The sequence below is a fragment of the Microtus ochrogaster genome, linkage group LG2 (genome assembly GCF_000317375.1).
Source record: "Microtus ochrogaster isolate Prairie Vole_2 linkage group LG2, MicOch1.0, whole genome shotgun sequence".
NCBI classification, from domain to species: Eukaryota; Metazoa; Chordata; class Mammalia; order Rodentia; family Cricetidae; genus Microtus; species Microtus ochrogaster.
The window spans coordinates 39,653,314-39,667,115 of record NC_022028.1 but is presented as its reverse complement, the minus strand read 5'-3'; the positions used below and the strand labels follow the sequence as shown (position 1 = coordinate 39,667,115).

General features: G+C 46.3%; 1 protein-coding gene across 1 annotated transcript in view; it reads right to left on the bottom strand.

Annotated features, from left to right (window-relative positions):
* Positions 1 to 12,663, bottom strand: part of Rtkn2 (rhotekin 2) — a 61,168-nt gene extending 48,505 nt beyond the window's left edge. Inside the window, exons 1-2 of the mRNA XM_005360147.3 lie at positions 12,596 to 12,663; positions 6,134 to 6,330 (exon numbers count right to left, since the gene is read on the bottom strand). Coding sequence (XP_005360204.1) covers positions 6,134 to 6,330; positions 12,596 to 12,634 — 236 coding nt within the window. The 5' untranslated portion in view covers positions 12,635 to 12,663. The remainder of the gene's footprint in view (positions 1 to 6,133; positions 6,331 to 12,595) is intronic.
* Between the last annotated feature and the right edge of the window lie 1,139 nt (positions 12,664 to 13,802).

The following is a 13,802-nucleotide window of genomic DNA, read 5'->3' as shown; positions in this document are numbered from 1 at the left end:
AAAAAAAAAAAAAAAAAAAAACAATGCAGTTAACCTTAAGAACCCCAAGAAAAATCATCATGTCCAAGAACCAGAAAAACCAACCAATGTCCCCAAAGCAGCATTATTAAAGGTATGGTCCACTATTCCAAAAACAAATCACCACTGAGTAAGAAACCACGGAAGCCCTTTTAGCAATATCCCACTTAGGCCACCAGGGTCTTGGCGCAGGAAAACGTCACTAAATCATTAAGGACAACAAGAACGATCACCAAAAAGAGACCCTTGCATCCATATGCAGCCACTGCAAAGTCAAGAGTCAGCTGATAATATCCTAGCAACCACATCTTCACAAAAGAGAAAAATAAAACAACAACAACACAATGTGAATGCAATACTCCCGAATGAATTACATGCAGTTAAATAAGTCACCGCACATGCGACAGAGGGGGTGGGTGAGGCTGCCAGAACCCAAAGGCCAAATATCCAGATGGAATAAAGCAGAGGCAGATGCACGGTGAGAAGGCCGAAGAACAGAACTGAAAGGAGTTAAGGCCGGTTCTGGGATCAGCGTCGGAAAGCAAATTCGGGATGAAGCTGGCAAGAGAAAAGAACCAAAAAAAGGAAAAAAAAAAAAATTAATTGAGTGCTACGAGATCGCAAGGATGGGCACAGAAGACAGGGCCGGGGTCCAACATGTGTGTAAGTGGCAAGGGTTCTAAAGAAAAAAAGTAAAATAAAATTAAGAGTTTATTTCCTAAAAATTTTCAGTAAATAAAAGAATTGTGTGTGTGTCCCTACCTAAGCCCAAGAGTCCACCTTACACACATTCAGCTTCAACATTAAAAACAAAACAAAACAAAAACCAAATAAACACTACTTTTCAGTCTCCAGGCAAAAAGGCCAAGCTGTTTACAAAGGAAAAAAATAATTAAATATTAGTCAAAAAAAAATATCAAGACATGGAAGATTTTCAAGACTCAAAGGGAAGAAATTACAGCCCGAAAGTTTGTAATCAGGGAAGCTGCCCTTTTAAGTAGCAACTCTAAGGGAAAACACTTGTTTATGCAAGAATGTGAAGAAGAGAAAGAATAGCCACTCAGGTGTGGCATTTGCTAGCTCGTGACAGCACTGGCCAGCACAATGTTCGAGGTCACTGGCCTGCACAATGAAAAGCAATGCGTGTTATACTGTGTAACAGACGAGACGACTGGAGTCTAGAGCTCAGGTGCAGATGGTCGTCTTGATATATAAATATTATCCACTCTACCAAAGCAGAAATAACACAATTCAAAACGCAGTGGAGAGGGCTGAGAGAAGTCGGTAGAGCACTCGAACATGCGTGAGAACCTGAGCTTGTAACCCCAGCACTGGGGAGGTGGACGCAGTAGGTCCCTGGGGCTCACCGCCTAGCCCATTCTGGCCTAACAGGAAAGCCCCAGGTCAATGAGAGAGAGAGACCCTGTCTCAAAAAACCAAGGTGGAGAATGCCCAAGGAACAACAGCTGGGATTGACCTCTGGCTTCCAGCTGCACACTCGCAGGCATGCACGGAAACACACAAAAATAACAGAGAGAGCAAAGGGAAAACAGGATCGGCTTAGTATCTTGACACAAATAATAAACAAAAAGAATTGCTTAAAGCAGAAAAAAGAAAAGCCTGAGAACCCCCAACGATACAAGGGTATCGCCACTGCTCTTGGTCACCCACCAGAACCTGACAGTAAGATCCTATTTCTAGAAACATCAGGCATGGATCAGTCAATTTGTTCCTGACCAAGCATCCCCCTAACCACTGGCTAGCTCTACAAGCTGCTGAGGGCCAGGGCTTAACCAGCTGTGAACTTGTGAGCTACAATTATGACTAGCGTAGGAAGCTAAACCCATGGGTGCCACAGGGGCATGGATGTTATGGGGATGAATGCTATGGGGGTAACCGACTGCTTTCTACTGGATTTAACGTCTGCTCTGCAAGAGGAGAGTCATGCCCAGGACCGTAAATCTGGCTAAGAATCCATTGTTCAGGAACTCGGGGCCCTGGTTGTAAACCTACTACTACTTTGCTAAATGGACATAGTATCTGAGAGAAGTTTCTTTTTGCAGTGCATGGTGGTGGTGAATGTAGTAATCACAAATTAAAGTGCAGAGATTAAGTGTCTGCACTGTGCTCAACCATAGGATGGATGGATATATATATATATATCACAACCCCTCTTCTCGAGGCTCAGGGATCACTCAGAAACGGAGGGAGGAAAAGACCGCTAAGGTCAGGCAGGACCCAAAGGCAAACAGTGTCCTCTGGACAAGACAGGACCCTGCACTTGTGACCTCATGGTAGCTAGTAGCCATGGTTGCCTGCACAATGCTTGCATAAGATGAAGCCAGTCGACATTCCAGCACAGAGTGAGACCTGCCCGAGCTCAGGAGCTGCCCTGCCGGCAAATGATGCTTCTGAGGGGAAAAGAATCAGTTTTTATTCAGGGCGTGGCCATGTGGGCCAACCATAGATGACCACATCCATGATGGCAAGGACAGCAAAAAATGGGACTCAGGTGGTTAGTAAAAACGAGCAAACTCAGAAGTCCTTGATGGAAGAATTTTAGCCAATGGGGACTGAAGGGAAAGAATCGAACAACCCCTGTTTGCAAACCTCTCTGCAATAAGCGATTTAAGCGAGGAGTAGAGATGGATGGTTAAGCCACTGACGTCGAAGCTTGCGGGATAATATACTCACCCAGTCCCAGCACTCAGACGTCACTTACAAAAGGCAAAGAGAGAAAAAGGAGACAAGAAGCTGATGTCAGCTCCATTTGAAAGAGGTTGCGTGAGGCTTTCAGGCACAGGCCTATAATCTAGCTGCTGGGAAGGCTGAGGCAGGATCCCTGTTCAAGGTCCACCTGGGCAACTCAGTGAGACCCTACTGCAAAATAAAGAGAAGAATAAGAGCTGAGTAGGGGGCTTAGTAGTAGAGCTCTTGCCTACCAAGTGCAAGGCCATAGGTTCAATCCCACAGTGATAGAGAGTTTGCTTACCAAGTGCAAGGCCATAGGTTCAATCCCAGAGGACCCCAGAGTCAACTTCCAGCTATAGTAAAGAAGAGATGGAGAAGGCTCCAGGACCACTTAAGGAAACTACCAGACAAGTGCAGAATGTAGGGTATTTATAAGTATTAGTGCCTTGACTCTTCAAAGCATCAACGAAGGGGAAAATTTTAGAAAAGGGGAATTAATAGAAACCACAGGGATGTAACCAAGTGCACTGCATGAAACTAAGTTAAATTTTAGTGGGGAAAAAAGAAAACCCAGACAAACAAAAACCGCGACTATGAGGTGATCTTGAGCCACTGGATAAACGTGAACATAGAAAACTGTTAACCCTGTGCATACAACCATATTCTGACTATGCAGAAGAAGGTTCTTAAAGACAGACGCATGCCAGACTGTTGATGTGCGCATGCCCCAATTGCAAACTCCTTTCCAAATGCTTCAACAGAACACTGTCTTCACACGCACATGGGGAGAAGGCAGCGGAGGAGCAAACGTGCGTGCGACGAAATTAACGGGCGTTTATCTGCGAAAGAGTTCAAATGAAGAAGTGGTTTTTCAAAAGGCAGAAGTAGGCAAACCGGGACCCTGTGAGCAGCAGGAGGCAGTGGGAGCCTCGGAACACGAAAGAAAACAAGGGGAAGCCACAGGCAGCTAACTGCTGTCCCAGTGAAACCTAATTTTCACTATAAACTCAGGAGGAGAACTGGGCAAGTGGTTTCCTCCTCCCAAACTGCAGAGCGAAGACTTTCTGCTCTCAGTTCTTCCAAACACCACTCGGGTAGACGGAAGTTAAGTCGGTGCTCACAGTGCAAGTGTCAAAGGCTTTAACAAAGTGCGGCAATTTGGTCATTTGCACCAGCTCTCGGTGGCGGTTTACAATACAGACCATGGGAACATGGGAAGTGAAGACCCAGTCAGTGGTAAGCTCAGAGGAACTCATTCACTCCAGTCATTTCAGGGTCTGGGGACACTGCTCAGTTCAGAGCAGGTATGGTTCTTGCAGAGGGTCTGAGTCAGGTTCCCAGCACCCACCGCTGGGTGCCTCACTACAGCCTGTAATTCCAGCTCCAGGGAATGGCCTGGTACTGTTTTCTAGTCATCAAGGGCACCTGTACTCATGTATATACACACCTACACAGAATTAAGCTAAACCTTATTTAAAAAATCATTTCCTGCCAGGCATGGTGGCACATATCTATAATCTCTGCACCAGGGAGGCATTGGCAGAGGGATGCTCAAGGCTAGTCTGGTCTACACAGCAGGTCATTACGCACTAAGGTCCCGACTTTAGGAAGCACACACAAAAGCTATTTCATTATTAGATACTAGATCACCGCTGTGTCTGTGCTTCCCTGTCTTAACTATTTGTCTTAAAATGTGGTTATTTCTGTTACTTAACTCAATCCTCTGCTTCCATGCAATCTCCCCAAACACTATTACATGGCAGATTCTTTTTGCTTAAAACAGTAAGAGGAACTTTTTAAAAAGATACACGTTAAATCTTGCAATTACTTGACAGCTTTGAGAGGTAGGAAGAAGGCTGGTTTCAGGTGAAAGTGGGAGGATGGGGTGCAGGGTGTATGGAGCCTTTGAAGTCCTCGGGTCCCTGGCCTAGCTCTGGGAGCACTATGCACCCTGGATCTTAGTGAAGGCGGGCAGCCCAGGGCTTGGGGGCCAATCCCAAACCTGACCTAGCGTCTGGGTTGTCTGCCGGTAAACCCTACACAGATCAACACATCCCTTCTGTGTCCTCTGCAGCTCGTCCTTCGCTCTAAGCTTGCATTTGCTATTTCTTTTGGGGGAGCGGCTTTGTTCCTTCCTCCTCATCTGGTGGGACTGTTTTTCCTTCAGTCCACAATATCCAGTTCACATTAGATGTTCCTCAGACGCACTACGGCCCTCAGATTCGATTCTGCTTTGAAAAAACCTAGAGCAGTGGTTCTCAACCTGCGGGTCACAGTCCCCAAACTAGCAGAAAACGTAGATATTTAACTTTACGATTTGTAACAGTAGCAAAACGACAGTTATGAAGCAGCAATGAAAATAATTCTATGGTTGCGGGTCAGCACATGAGGAACTGTATTAAAGGACCACAGCATTGGGAAAGTTGGGAACCACTGCTCTAGAGTAACAATGTAATAATTTTTGACATTTTATTGTAAGATTTTAGAAGAGTTAGACCAGTGTCCTTCTCATTAAAATGGTATATGTATATACATTTTTAAAGCTATTTTCTCTCCCTCAGAGACTAAACTAAGGAAGAGACATGGTATCTAAAGGGAACACATTTACGACAGATTCTTACTGAGAGACCCTGAAATTAAGCCTCTATGAACAGGGAGTTCACCCAAGGTCCAGGAAAGACCTGGCATTGTCTGTGGGATAGGAGACAAATGCACCAACTGTTCCACGAGGGCCACGTGGAGTGACAGAGACCTCAGGACCAGAAACTAACCAAAAGCCCTGCTGGGAACTAGTTGGCAACACTTCTGAGAATGCTACTCCCTTCCCTGGAACTTGCTTAGCATAGGAAGGGCTGTGCTTGTCTGTTTGGGGTTCCTTCCACTTGTGCGCTTGTAATCTGTGGGCCCATTCAATTTATCTAAGTTGCTGCTATTCTTTGAGTGTTTCTAAGCAATTAATTTTTGAAAAAAGAGTTATTTTTATTTTCAGGCATGGGTGTTTTGTACACACAGATGTATGCGCACCACAGGCATGCCAGGAGCCCAAAGGAAGCCAGAAGAGGGCACAGCATCCCCTAGCACTCGAGTGACTGATGGCTGTGAGCAGCCACTAAAGCCACCTCTCTAGCACAGCAATTAGTTTCTTAAAGACAATTTTCTATGGCTCTCACTCTCTCCATCTCTGCCCTTCTTAAAACGCTCTTCACTTTCCCACACTGAACAAGGAATCGCTCCACGGAAGTGGCTGTTCAGTGAATGCTCTTGAGGCTATCCCGTTCACACAACCCTTATGCCGGCTGGCACTTCCACGCTTGCCTTTAGAAGGTTTAGTGATCTGACATTTTTTTACGTCCACTTAAATGACACCGTGTCTGCTGTTCAAATGCCAAACTACAGTAAAGTGTAGGTATACTTCAGCACTAACCGTCTTCCAGTCTGACTTGCAATCTGTTCTTCTAACTTCTGGAGCTCCGCCGTGTACGCCTCTATCCGAGCATGGCACACCATGAGGTTCTTAACTGCACGTAAAACCTGGTCTTTTTTTGTACTCAGGGAGAGCAGCTTCCATATTCCTTCTCGCATGCGGATTTCTAGGTCTATTTTCTCTCGGATGCTGCAGTCCTAAAATAGAGAATCGTTCGTATGAGGTAGTGATCGTCTAGAACTGCATTTAAAACGGGCAATGGGGAGTGTACTAGACATTCATTTATTTTCATACCACTCCAAGAATAACACAAGAGTTTTGACTTGTCACACTATAAAAATACAGCGACTTTAAAAAGTTATTTGCCAAATTCTTAAAATTCTTTCATTATAAGGAATTCTTCCCAACATACTGGCTAAACAAAACAGAAACAAAGCTGAGAAAAACAAAGCTACTATTAGCACCATTAGCATAATAGAGTTCTCAATATTCTTGTCTACCTAGAACCCTAGAATGTGCGGTTATTTGGACACAAAATTTTGCACGTTATTAATTAAAATAGGGTCACACTGGATTAGAATGGGTCTCAAATCTTAATAAGGTCATGTAAAGATAAAGATTTAGGGAGAAGGCTAGGAAACACACAAAAGCCACATAAAGACAGACACAGAATCCACATACAGACACATAGAAGCCACGTAAAGACACACACACCCCAAAGCCGCGTAAAGACACAGAAACAGAGGCTGTTGGGGAATATTATTTTCATGTGTGTGACTGTTGTTTACGCTGCATTTGTTTAACTCTGTGAAGCTGTGTTACTGTGCCTGTCTAAAACACCTGATGGTCCTAATAAAGAAATGAATGGCCAATAGCTAGGCAGGAGCAAGGATAGGCGGGGCTGGCAGAGTATAAATAGAAAGAGGACATCAGGGGCCAGGCCCCCAGCCAGTTACAGAGTAAGATAGAAAGAAAGGTATACAGAAATAGAGAAAAGATAAAAGCCCAGAGGTAAAAGCTAGTCAGGATAAGTTAAAAAAACAAAACAAAACAAAACAAAAAGCTGGCAAGAAACCAGCCAAGCAAAGGCTGGGCATTCATAAGCAACAAGTCTCTGTGTGTGATTTATTTGGGAGCTGGGTGATGAGTCCCTCAAAAAGCCAAAAGAGTAACACCTCCCATGAGAGGGTACATCCCAGACATACAGAAACATGACAAGAGGACACACGCACAGGGCTGGTCTTCTGAAGACACACAGAGAGAAGGCCCTATGATGGCAGACACATGAGGAGACCACATGAAGACAGATGGAACACAGGAGGTTAGCAGCAGCAGCCAGAACCCAGAAGAGGAAAGGAAGGGTCTGCAGAGGGCAATGGTGCTATCCGTACGATGACTTCTGACTTCTGGCCTCCAGATCTAAGGGAGGATGTGCTGATCATCTGTTATGTCTGTTACAGCAGCCTTAAGAAATACACAGTAAGCAGCTGGGGAAATGACTGGGCAATGAAGAGCCATGCTGCTGCTGCTGCTGTTCTTCTCTTCTTACAGTGGACCAGAGCTCAGTTCCCAGCACCCACATCCGGCAGGTCAAAATTGCCTTCTGCTCCAGGGCAACTAACACCCTCTTTGTTCTACGGACAAGCACGTACCCCCTTCCCCCCTGCAAAACACAAAAATATTTTTAAGTAAATAACTGAGCAACAAACTACAAGCATGCACAGATCGTGAGTGCTACAGGAGGCTGAGGGACACTGAGTGCACCCAGGAAAAACTATCTGAAAGAGCAGACAGCTGAATAAAGGAAGCGAGGTTCCACAGTGAACCAGGGAATAAAATGTAGAAGCCAAGGCTACAAGCTCAGGGCCTGGAAAATGCTAGAGGCCTCGGCTGCTGGGACAGAGACTCAGCTCTGGATGGGTTTATTTTGGAGTCACCAAGAAATGTCTTTGTAGTTTAGTTCTGGTTTTTGGTCTTTTGTTCTTTTTAAAGACAAGGCAACAATGGGCTCGTTCATATCATTAAAAGTCCGTAAACAAGGTGCGCAGTTCTCAATTCACTTTGTAGAGACTGTAAGACGTGAAGGTCCTCTTTATGTACAAATACGTAACCTATTTCTGTGTCTATTTCTAAAAGTGATGATCCCAGGTTTGGCAGTAAAAACTATTGCTTTCTTATTGTACTGAAATATCAGTTTAAAAAGTGTGAAGGGGATCTAGCGATGAAAGTGGCGAACATTAAAAGGACAATCATTTCATAAGGAAGAGAAGCAGCCAGTGAGGAAAGCTGACAGTCTATGACGAGCATCCCCAGAAGCAAACCGCTGGATGGTTTGATCTGACTCTCTCCAAGACTAATCAGCTGAGACATTCACACAAGAGGACATATCTGATTAATCACTCTCAGCCATCACACTGTAGAATCTACATGCTAACCTCGTCATGTAGTGTGCACCGACTCAAACTGAGGCACCGCATAAACACTGTCCCTTGCTGGTCTCCTTTGCGCGTGACTGCGTTTCCTCAACTCTTACTTCGTCTGTGTACGACTTGTTGGCCCAATGACTACTCTCTTTCCACGCCTTCCGCAGTTAATTGTAAGAAGCCTCTCCATCACCCATCTGTCTACAGTAACCAACGGCGGCAGGCTGGTGAGCGCTGGCAGGTGCATGCTGGGAGCACCTAAAGCTGGGATGAGCCGCTTTATGGCACAGTGCAAATGTAAATAAGTGCCAGCTGGCACCTCAAAACTCAGGTTTGCCTGTTAAACACAGCAACGAGAGAGCTGACGGAGCTGACAGAGGTCCTGAAAGCTGGCTACATCTGAGGTTCAACTGAGGCACAGAGAAAGAGCCGTATTAAAGCACCCGACCCCATGGTTCTCAACCTGAGTTGTGACCTCCTTCGGGGGGGAGGGGTCACATATCAGTTATCCTGCATTAGATTTACATTAGGATTCTTAACAGTAGCAAAATCAGTTATGAAGTAGCAATGAAATAATTTTAATTTTATGGCTGGGGGTCACCACATGAGGACTGTATTAAAAGGTTGCAGCATCAGGAAGGTTGAGAACCGCTGACCTAGTGCTTTAGTGGCTCAGATGGACAACTAGTGTGGGACCTTCAAGTTCAGCCATCATAAAATTGCAACAACCCGAAGGAACCAGCAGGGGGCCACAGCCACACTACTTACTAGCCTGGACTCCCTGGCCTCTGCCTGATCTATGAGGAGAGCCTTTCAATGCCTTGTCCTCAACAGTTGAAAAAGACTCAAATAATTACAGAGGCTTGGGAAAAAAAGAGATAAGAACTGTAAATTCCAAACAACAGCTTATAGATGGGATTAAGCTAATGTTCACTAAGGAAATGAGGCATCTGGGGCAGTTATGACTGGAATTTCATCTTTTACAGCAGGAGTTAGCCAAGTAGGGCCCGGTTGGTGTCCGTTTTTGTAAAGTACTGAATTATACTAGCTCATCCTGGCTGTGGCTACTTCCCAACCACAGTGGCCGAGATGAGAAACTTAGAGTGTAGTCAGCAAAATGAACAATATTTACCATGTGGCCTTTGATCCACTCCAGTGGAAATACCCTATAGTCGGGGACCCTACCTTCTTTGCCAGGGCTCTTCCAGCAGACAAAAGAGAAATGACACACAGGGTGAACTCACTGCTCAGTGCACGCACACGTTGGCTTTGAACACTCTCAGTTAACAGCGTCCCCAATGGCAGCAAGTCTGTGTTTCCCACACAACTTGTTAGCACACACACAGTCTACAAGGAAACCTCTGATCAACACCACTAACCGGCTGTAGGCAAGTCATGGTTTACAGCACCAAAGATCAGCCTCTACTGAATAGGTGCACGTGGTACCGCTGGGGAGACACTGATGTCTGGGGCGACCCAATGGGAAGGCAGACTGTGGAAGGAGGGCGATGCACTGAGCAAACAGAGATGCTGACTGTCCTCCAGGAGGACCGGAGAACTAAAACCATCACCTATCACTGTCTGGGCCCAAAGGGAACGGCCAGGCAGAGTAAAGGATGACTGTGGCCAACGAGAAAGGATGCTCTGTGTGCACCCTGCTGGAGTGTGGGGAAGCGGGTCCAAGAAGAATGAGTTAGTCCTCCTCTTCCTCTGGGTTCCGTTTTCTGAATAAGGGCCTGCATGGCCTGCATAGAATCAGGTCAGACAGACACATCAATGTCCTGATACGATAAGTAGTTAAAGTTAGCCGCTAAGAAGGAATGGACAGAGCAAAGCAAAAACACGGAATAGTTGGACCCTTTAAAAAGTAGAAGATGAGGGCTGGAAAGATGGCTCAGCGGTTAGGATGCTTGCCTGCTTGCCGTTCAGAGGCTATGAGCTCCAATTCCCAGAGTCCACAACATGCAGCTCACAACCACCTATGACTCCAGCTCCAGGGTATCCAGAACCTTCTCCTGGCCTCCCAGGTACACCCCACACACACATGTACATGTACACACACACATAAAAAATCTTTAAGATGCATAAAAGTAGAATTGGGGAAATAGGGAGATGGCTCACTGTGCAAGCATGGGGACCCACCAAAAAGCTGTGCCCCTGCAAGCCCAGGGATGGGGAGGGGAAGACATAGATCCCAGGCTTACTGGCAGTCAGTCTAGCAGAAAATGGAAAGTTCTAGGTTCAATAAATATTCCTGCTCTCGCACACACAGAGACAGAGAGGGGGGGGGAAGAGAGAGAAGGGAGCAAGCGCACCAGGCATAGTGGCACACACCTTTCATCTCCACCCAGGTGTGGCAGAGGCAAGCAGATCTGTGATTTCAGGCAAGCTGAGCCTCCTCTACATAGAGTTTCAGGCCAATCAGGGCCTACATGGTGAAAACTTGTCTCAAAAACAAACAATAAAAAAATAAAAAAACAAACAACAACAGAAATAAAACAGTGGAGAGCCATAATTTATGGATGCACCAATGCTGACTCTGGCCTCCGCGTGTATGGGCCCAGACAAGCATTAACTTGACACACGTGTGCACACAGAAATCAGAGCTAGAGCAGCCGTGTGCTGCCTCTCTAGCAGGCACAGGGCCCTGAACTTGATCTCTAACACCACGGAAAAATTATAAAGCAGGTGATCAGGATCACAGAAGAGAGACATCTGAAAAGGCTTTAGGAGCCAGAACAGCACAGAGACAGACAACGGCCTTATTGTTGAAAGCAGGGATGGGGCGCTTGGTAAAAGGAGAGAAACAATCCATAAGTAATTCTGACTGAAATCACTGCCTACCTACTACCCTGTAACTATGCCATGCTGGCAAAGAGACCAAGGGGACGGTAAAGAAAATTATGCTGGAGAGGATGTGGGCTAAAGGAAACACTCCTGTATTGCTGGTGGGAGTGCAAGCTGGTACAGCCCCTTTGGATATCAGTATGGCAATTTCTCAGAAAATTAGGAAACCACCTACTTCAAGACCCAACAATACCACTTTCGGGTATATACCCCCAAAAATGCTCAATTGTGTCACAAGGACATGTGCTCAACTATGTTCATAGCAGCATTGTTTGTCATAGCCAGATCCTGGAAACAACCTAAATGTCCCTTGACTAAAGAACGGATAAAGAAAACGTGGTACACAATAAAGTACTACAGAGCAGAAAAGAATGACATCTTAAAATTTGTGGGCAAATGGGTGGATCTAGAAAATATCATACTGAGTGAGGTAACCCAGACCCAGAAAGACAAATATAATATGTATTCACTCATAAGTGGCTTTTAGACATAAAGCAAAGAAAAACCAGCCTACAATTTACAATCCCTGGGAACCTAAACAAAGAGGAACCTAAGAGAAACATACATGGATCTATAATCTACATGGGAAGTAGAAAAAGACATGATCTCCTGGGTAAATTGGGAGCATGGGGATCATGGGAGAGGGTACAAAGTAAGGGGTAGGAAGGGAGGGGAACGGAGAAAAGCATATAGTTCAATAAAAACAATAAAAAATATTCTTGGCTACACTAAGTAAAAAAGATTTGAACACATTTTACATGGCTAAAAAAAAAACCTCTGAATTTGTTTGCAACTCAGTGTCTTCCCATTTCCCTAGTATTTGTGCAAGAATCCACGTTTAAACTTCTATCTTCCTGTAAAGCTAAGAAAGTGCCATTTGAGCGTCCATCCCGCCGCCCCCCACAATTTGATGCACTCCCACACCTGTGAGAGCAGAGCCTTGCCAGCATTATATGCACAGCTGTGCGGGACACGGGGGCGCTAATAGCAACCCGGGCACCCGTTCTCGGGCTATCACCTCGGCTTTGCAAGCCTCGGGAGGACCGGCAGGTGAGAAAGGCCCCGGTGTCCTTCTCCAGCCCGGGCCTGTCTCCTCCTTGGGTGCAGCCTACTGGCGTGCAAAACCACGGTGCACACTCGGCTCCCGAGCTCTCACCAGGCTGCAGCTTGCCAGTCTCCCGACCTCGCTCACCTGCTGTGCAGGGAGGCTCCTCGGCAGCCGCCCCTCCATCTCCGTGCAAGTCGGGGACAATTTGAAAAGCGCGCCCCGGGCTGCAGCTGTAGAGCGCACCAACCGCCCGGCCGTACCAAGTCCGGGCTGAGGGGGAAACCCAGCCCACGACGCCGCGCAAGCGTACTAGCGGCGCTGAGGCCAGGGCCGCCAGAAGACGAAGGAGACCCGAGGCCTCTGAACAGACCCTCGGCAACAACCAGTTTTAAACGCGGGCGGGGCCTAGGAGTGTGGTGGGCGGGGTCTGAACAGCGTGCCGGCCTGGATGGGCGGGGCTTGAAGGAAGAGTACGTGCCTGGGTGGGCTGGACAGGCGCGCAGAGGGGCGGGGTGGGGTTCCTGTGGGGGCTTTCCCTGTAGGTTTGAGGTAAGTTTTCTCCAGCATCTTTAAATGAATGATTGAACCCCATAGATGTCCCATGGTCTGGCTTCAAACATGTCTTCACGCAGAGATATGCTCTTAGTACGGCTGGGAAGACAGACAGTACAGCAGACATTTTTGTGAGCTCTGTCCCTGGGTTTTTTCATTTCCAAAGTGGCAGCAAACAGCGGTATCCAGAAGCCTGGTTGTTGGCACAGTCTTTCCTAAAGCCAGAGGATGGGGAGATGCTGAAAGATTGAACTGGGGCTTCAAGCATGGCAGGTCAACCACTGAACTGTCCAGCTCAAACACTAATTTTAATTGAAGGGTGTACACACCCTTGTAAAGGGTTTAAAATCATCCCTTAGCTTATCGTGTTCAGGAAATGTTTAGAGCTTTGGGCATTTTCCTCCTGAGACAAGACTCTGCCAAATCAGCCCTCCTACCTCACCTCATAAATGGCCTTGGGCACTCTTCCCTCTGTGTACAGGTGTACAGCCTGACTCTGTATATTTATTTACCTAGAACTTCCCGTATTGGGTTTGTTGTCCTAGTGTTCCACCAATGTTAACCCTTTGTGGACTTTAAATTATATGGTCCTCTTCCTCACAAGCCTCTTTGTTAAAGCAAATTGGAAGATGTGCGGCTTAAAAATAAAGCGTGGACCAGTGAGATGCTCAGCAAGTAAAGGTGCCTCATGCCAAACCTCCTGACCTGGGTTCGAAACCCCAGGATTCATATAGTGTATATTGGAAGGTACACACACACACACACACACACACACACACACACACACACACACACACAC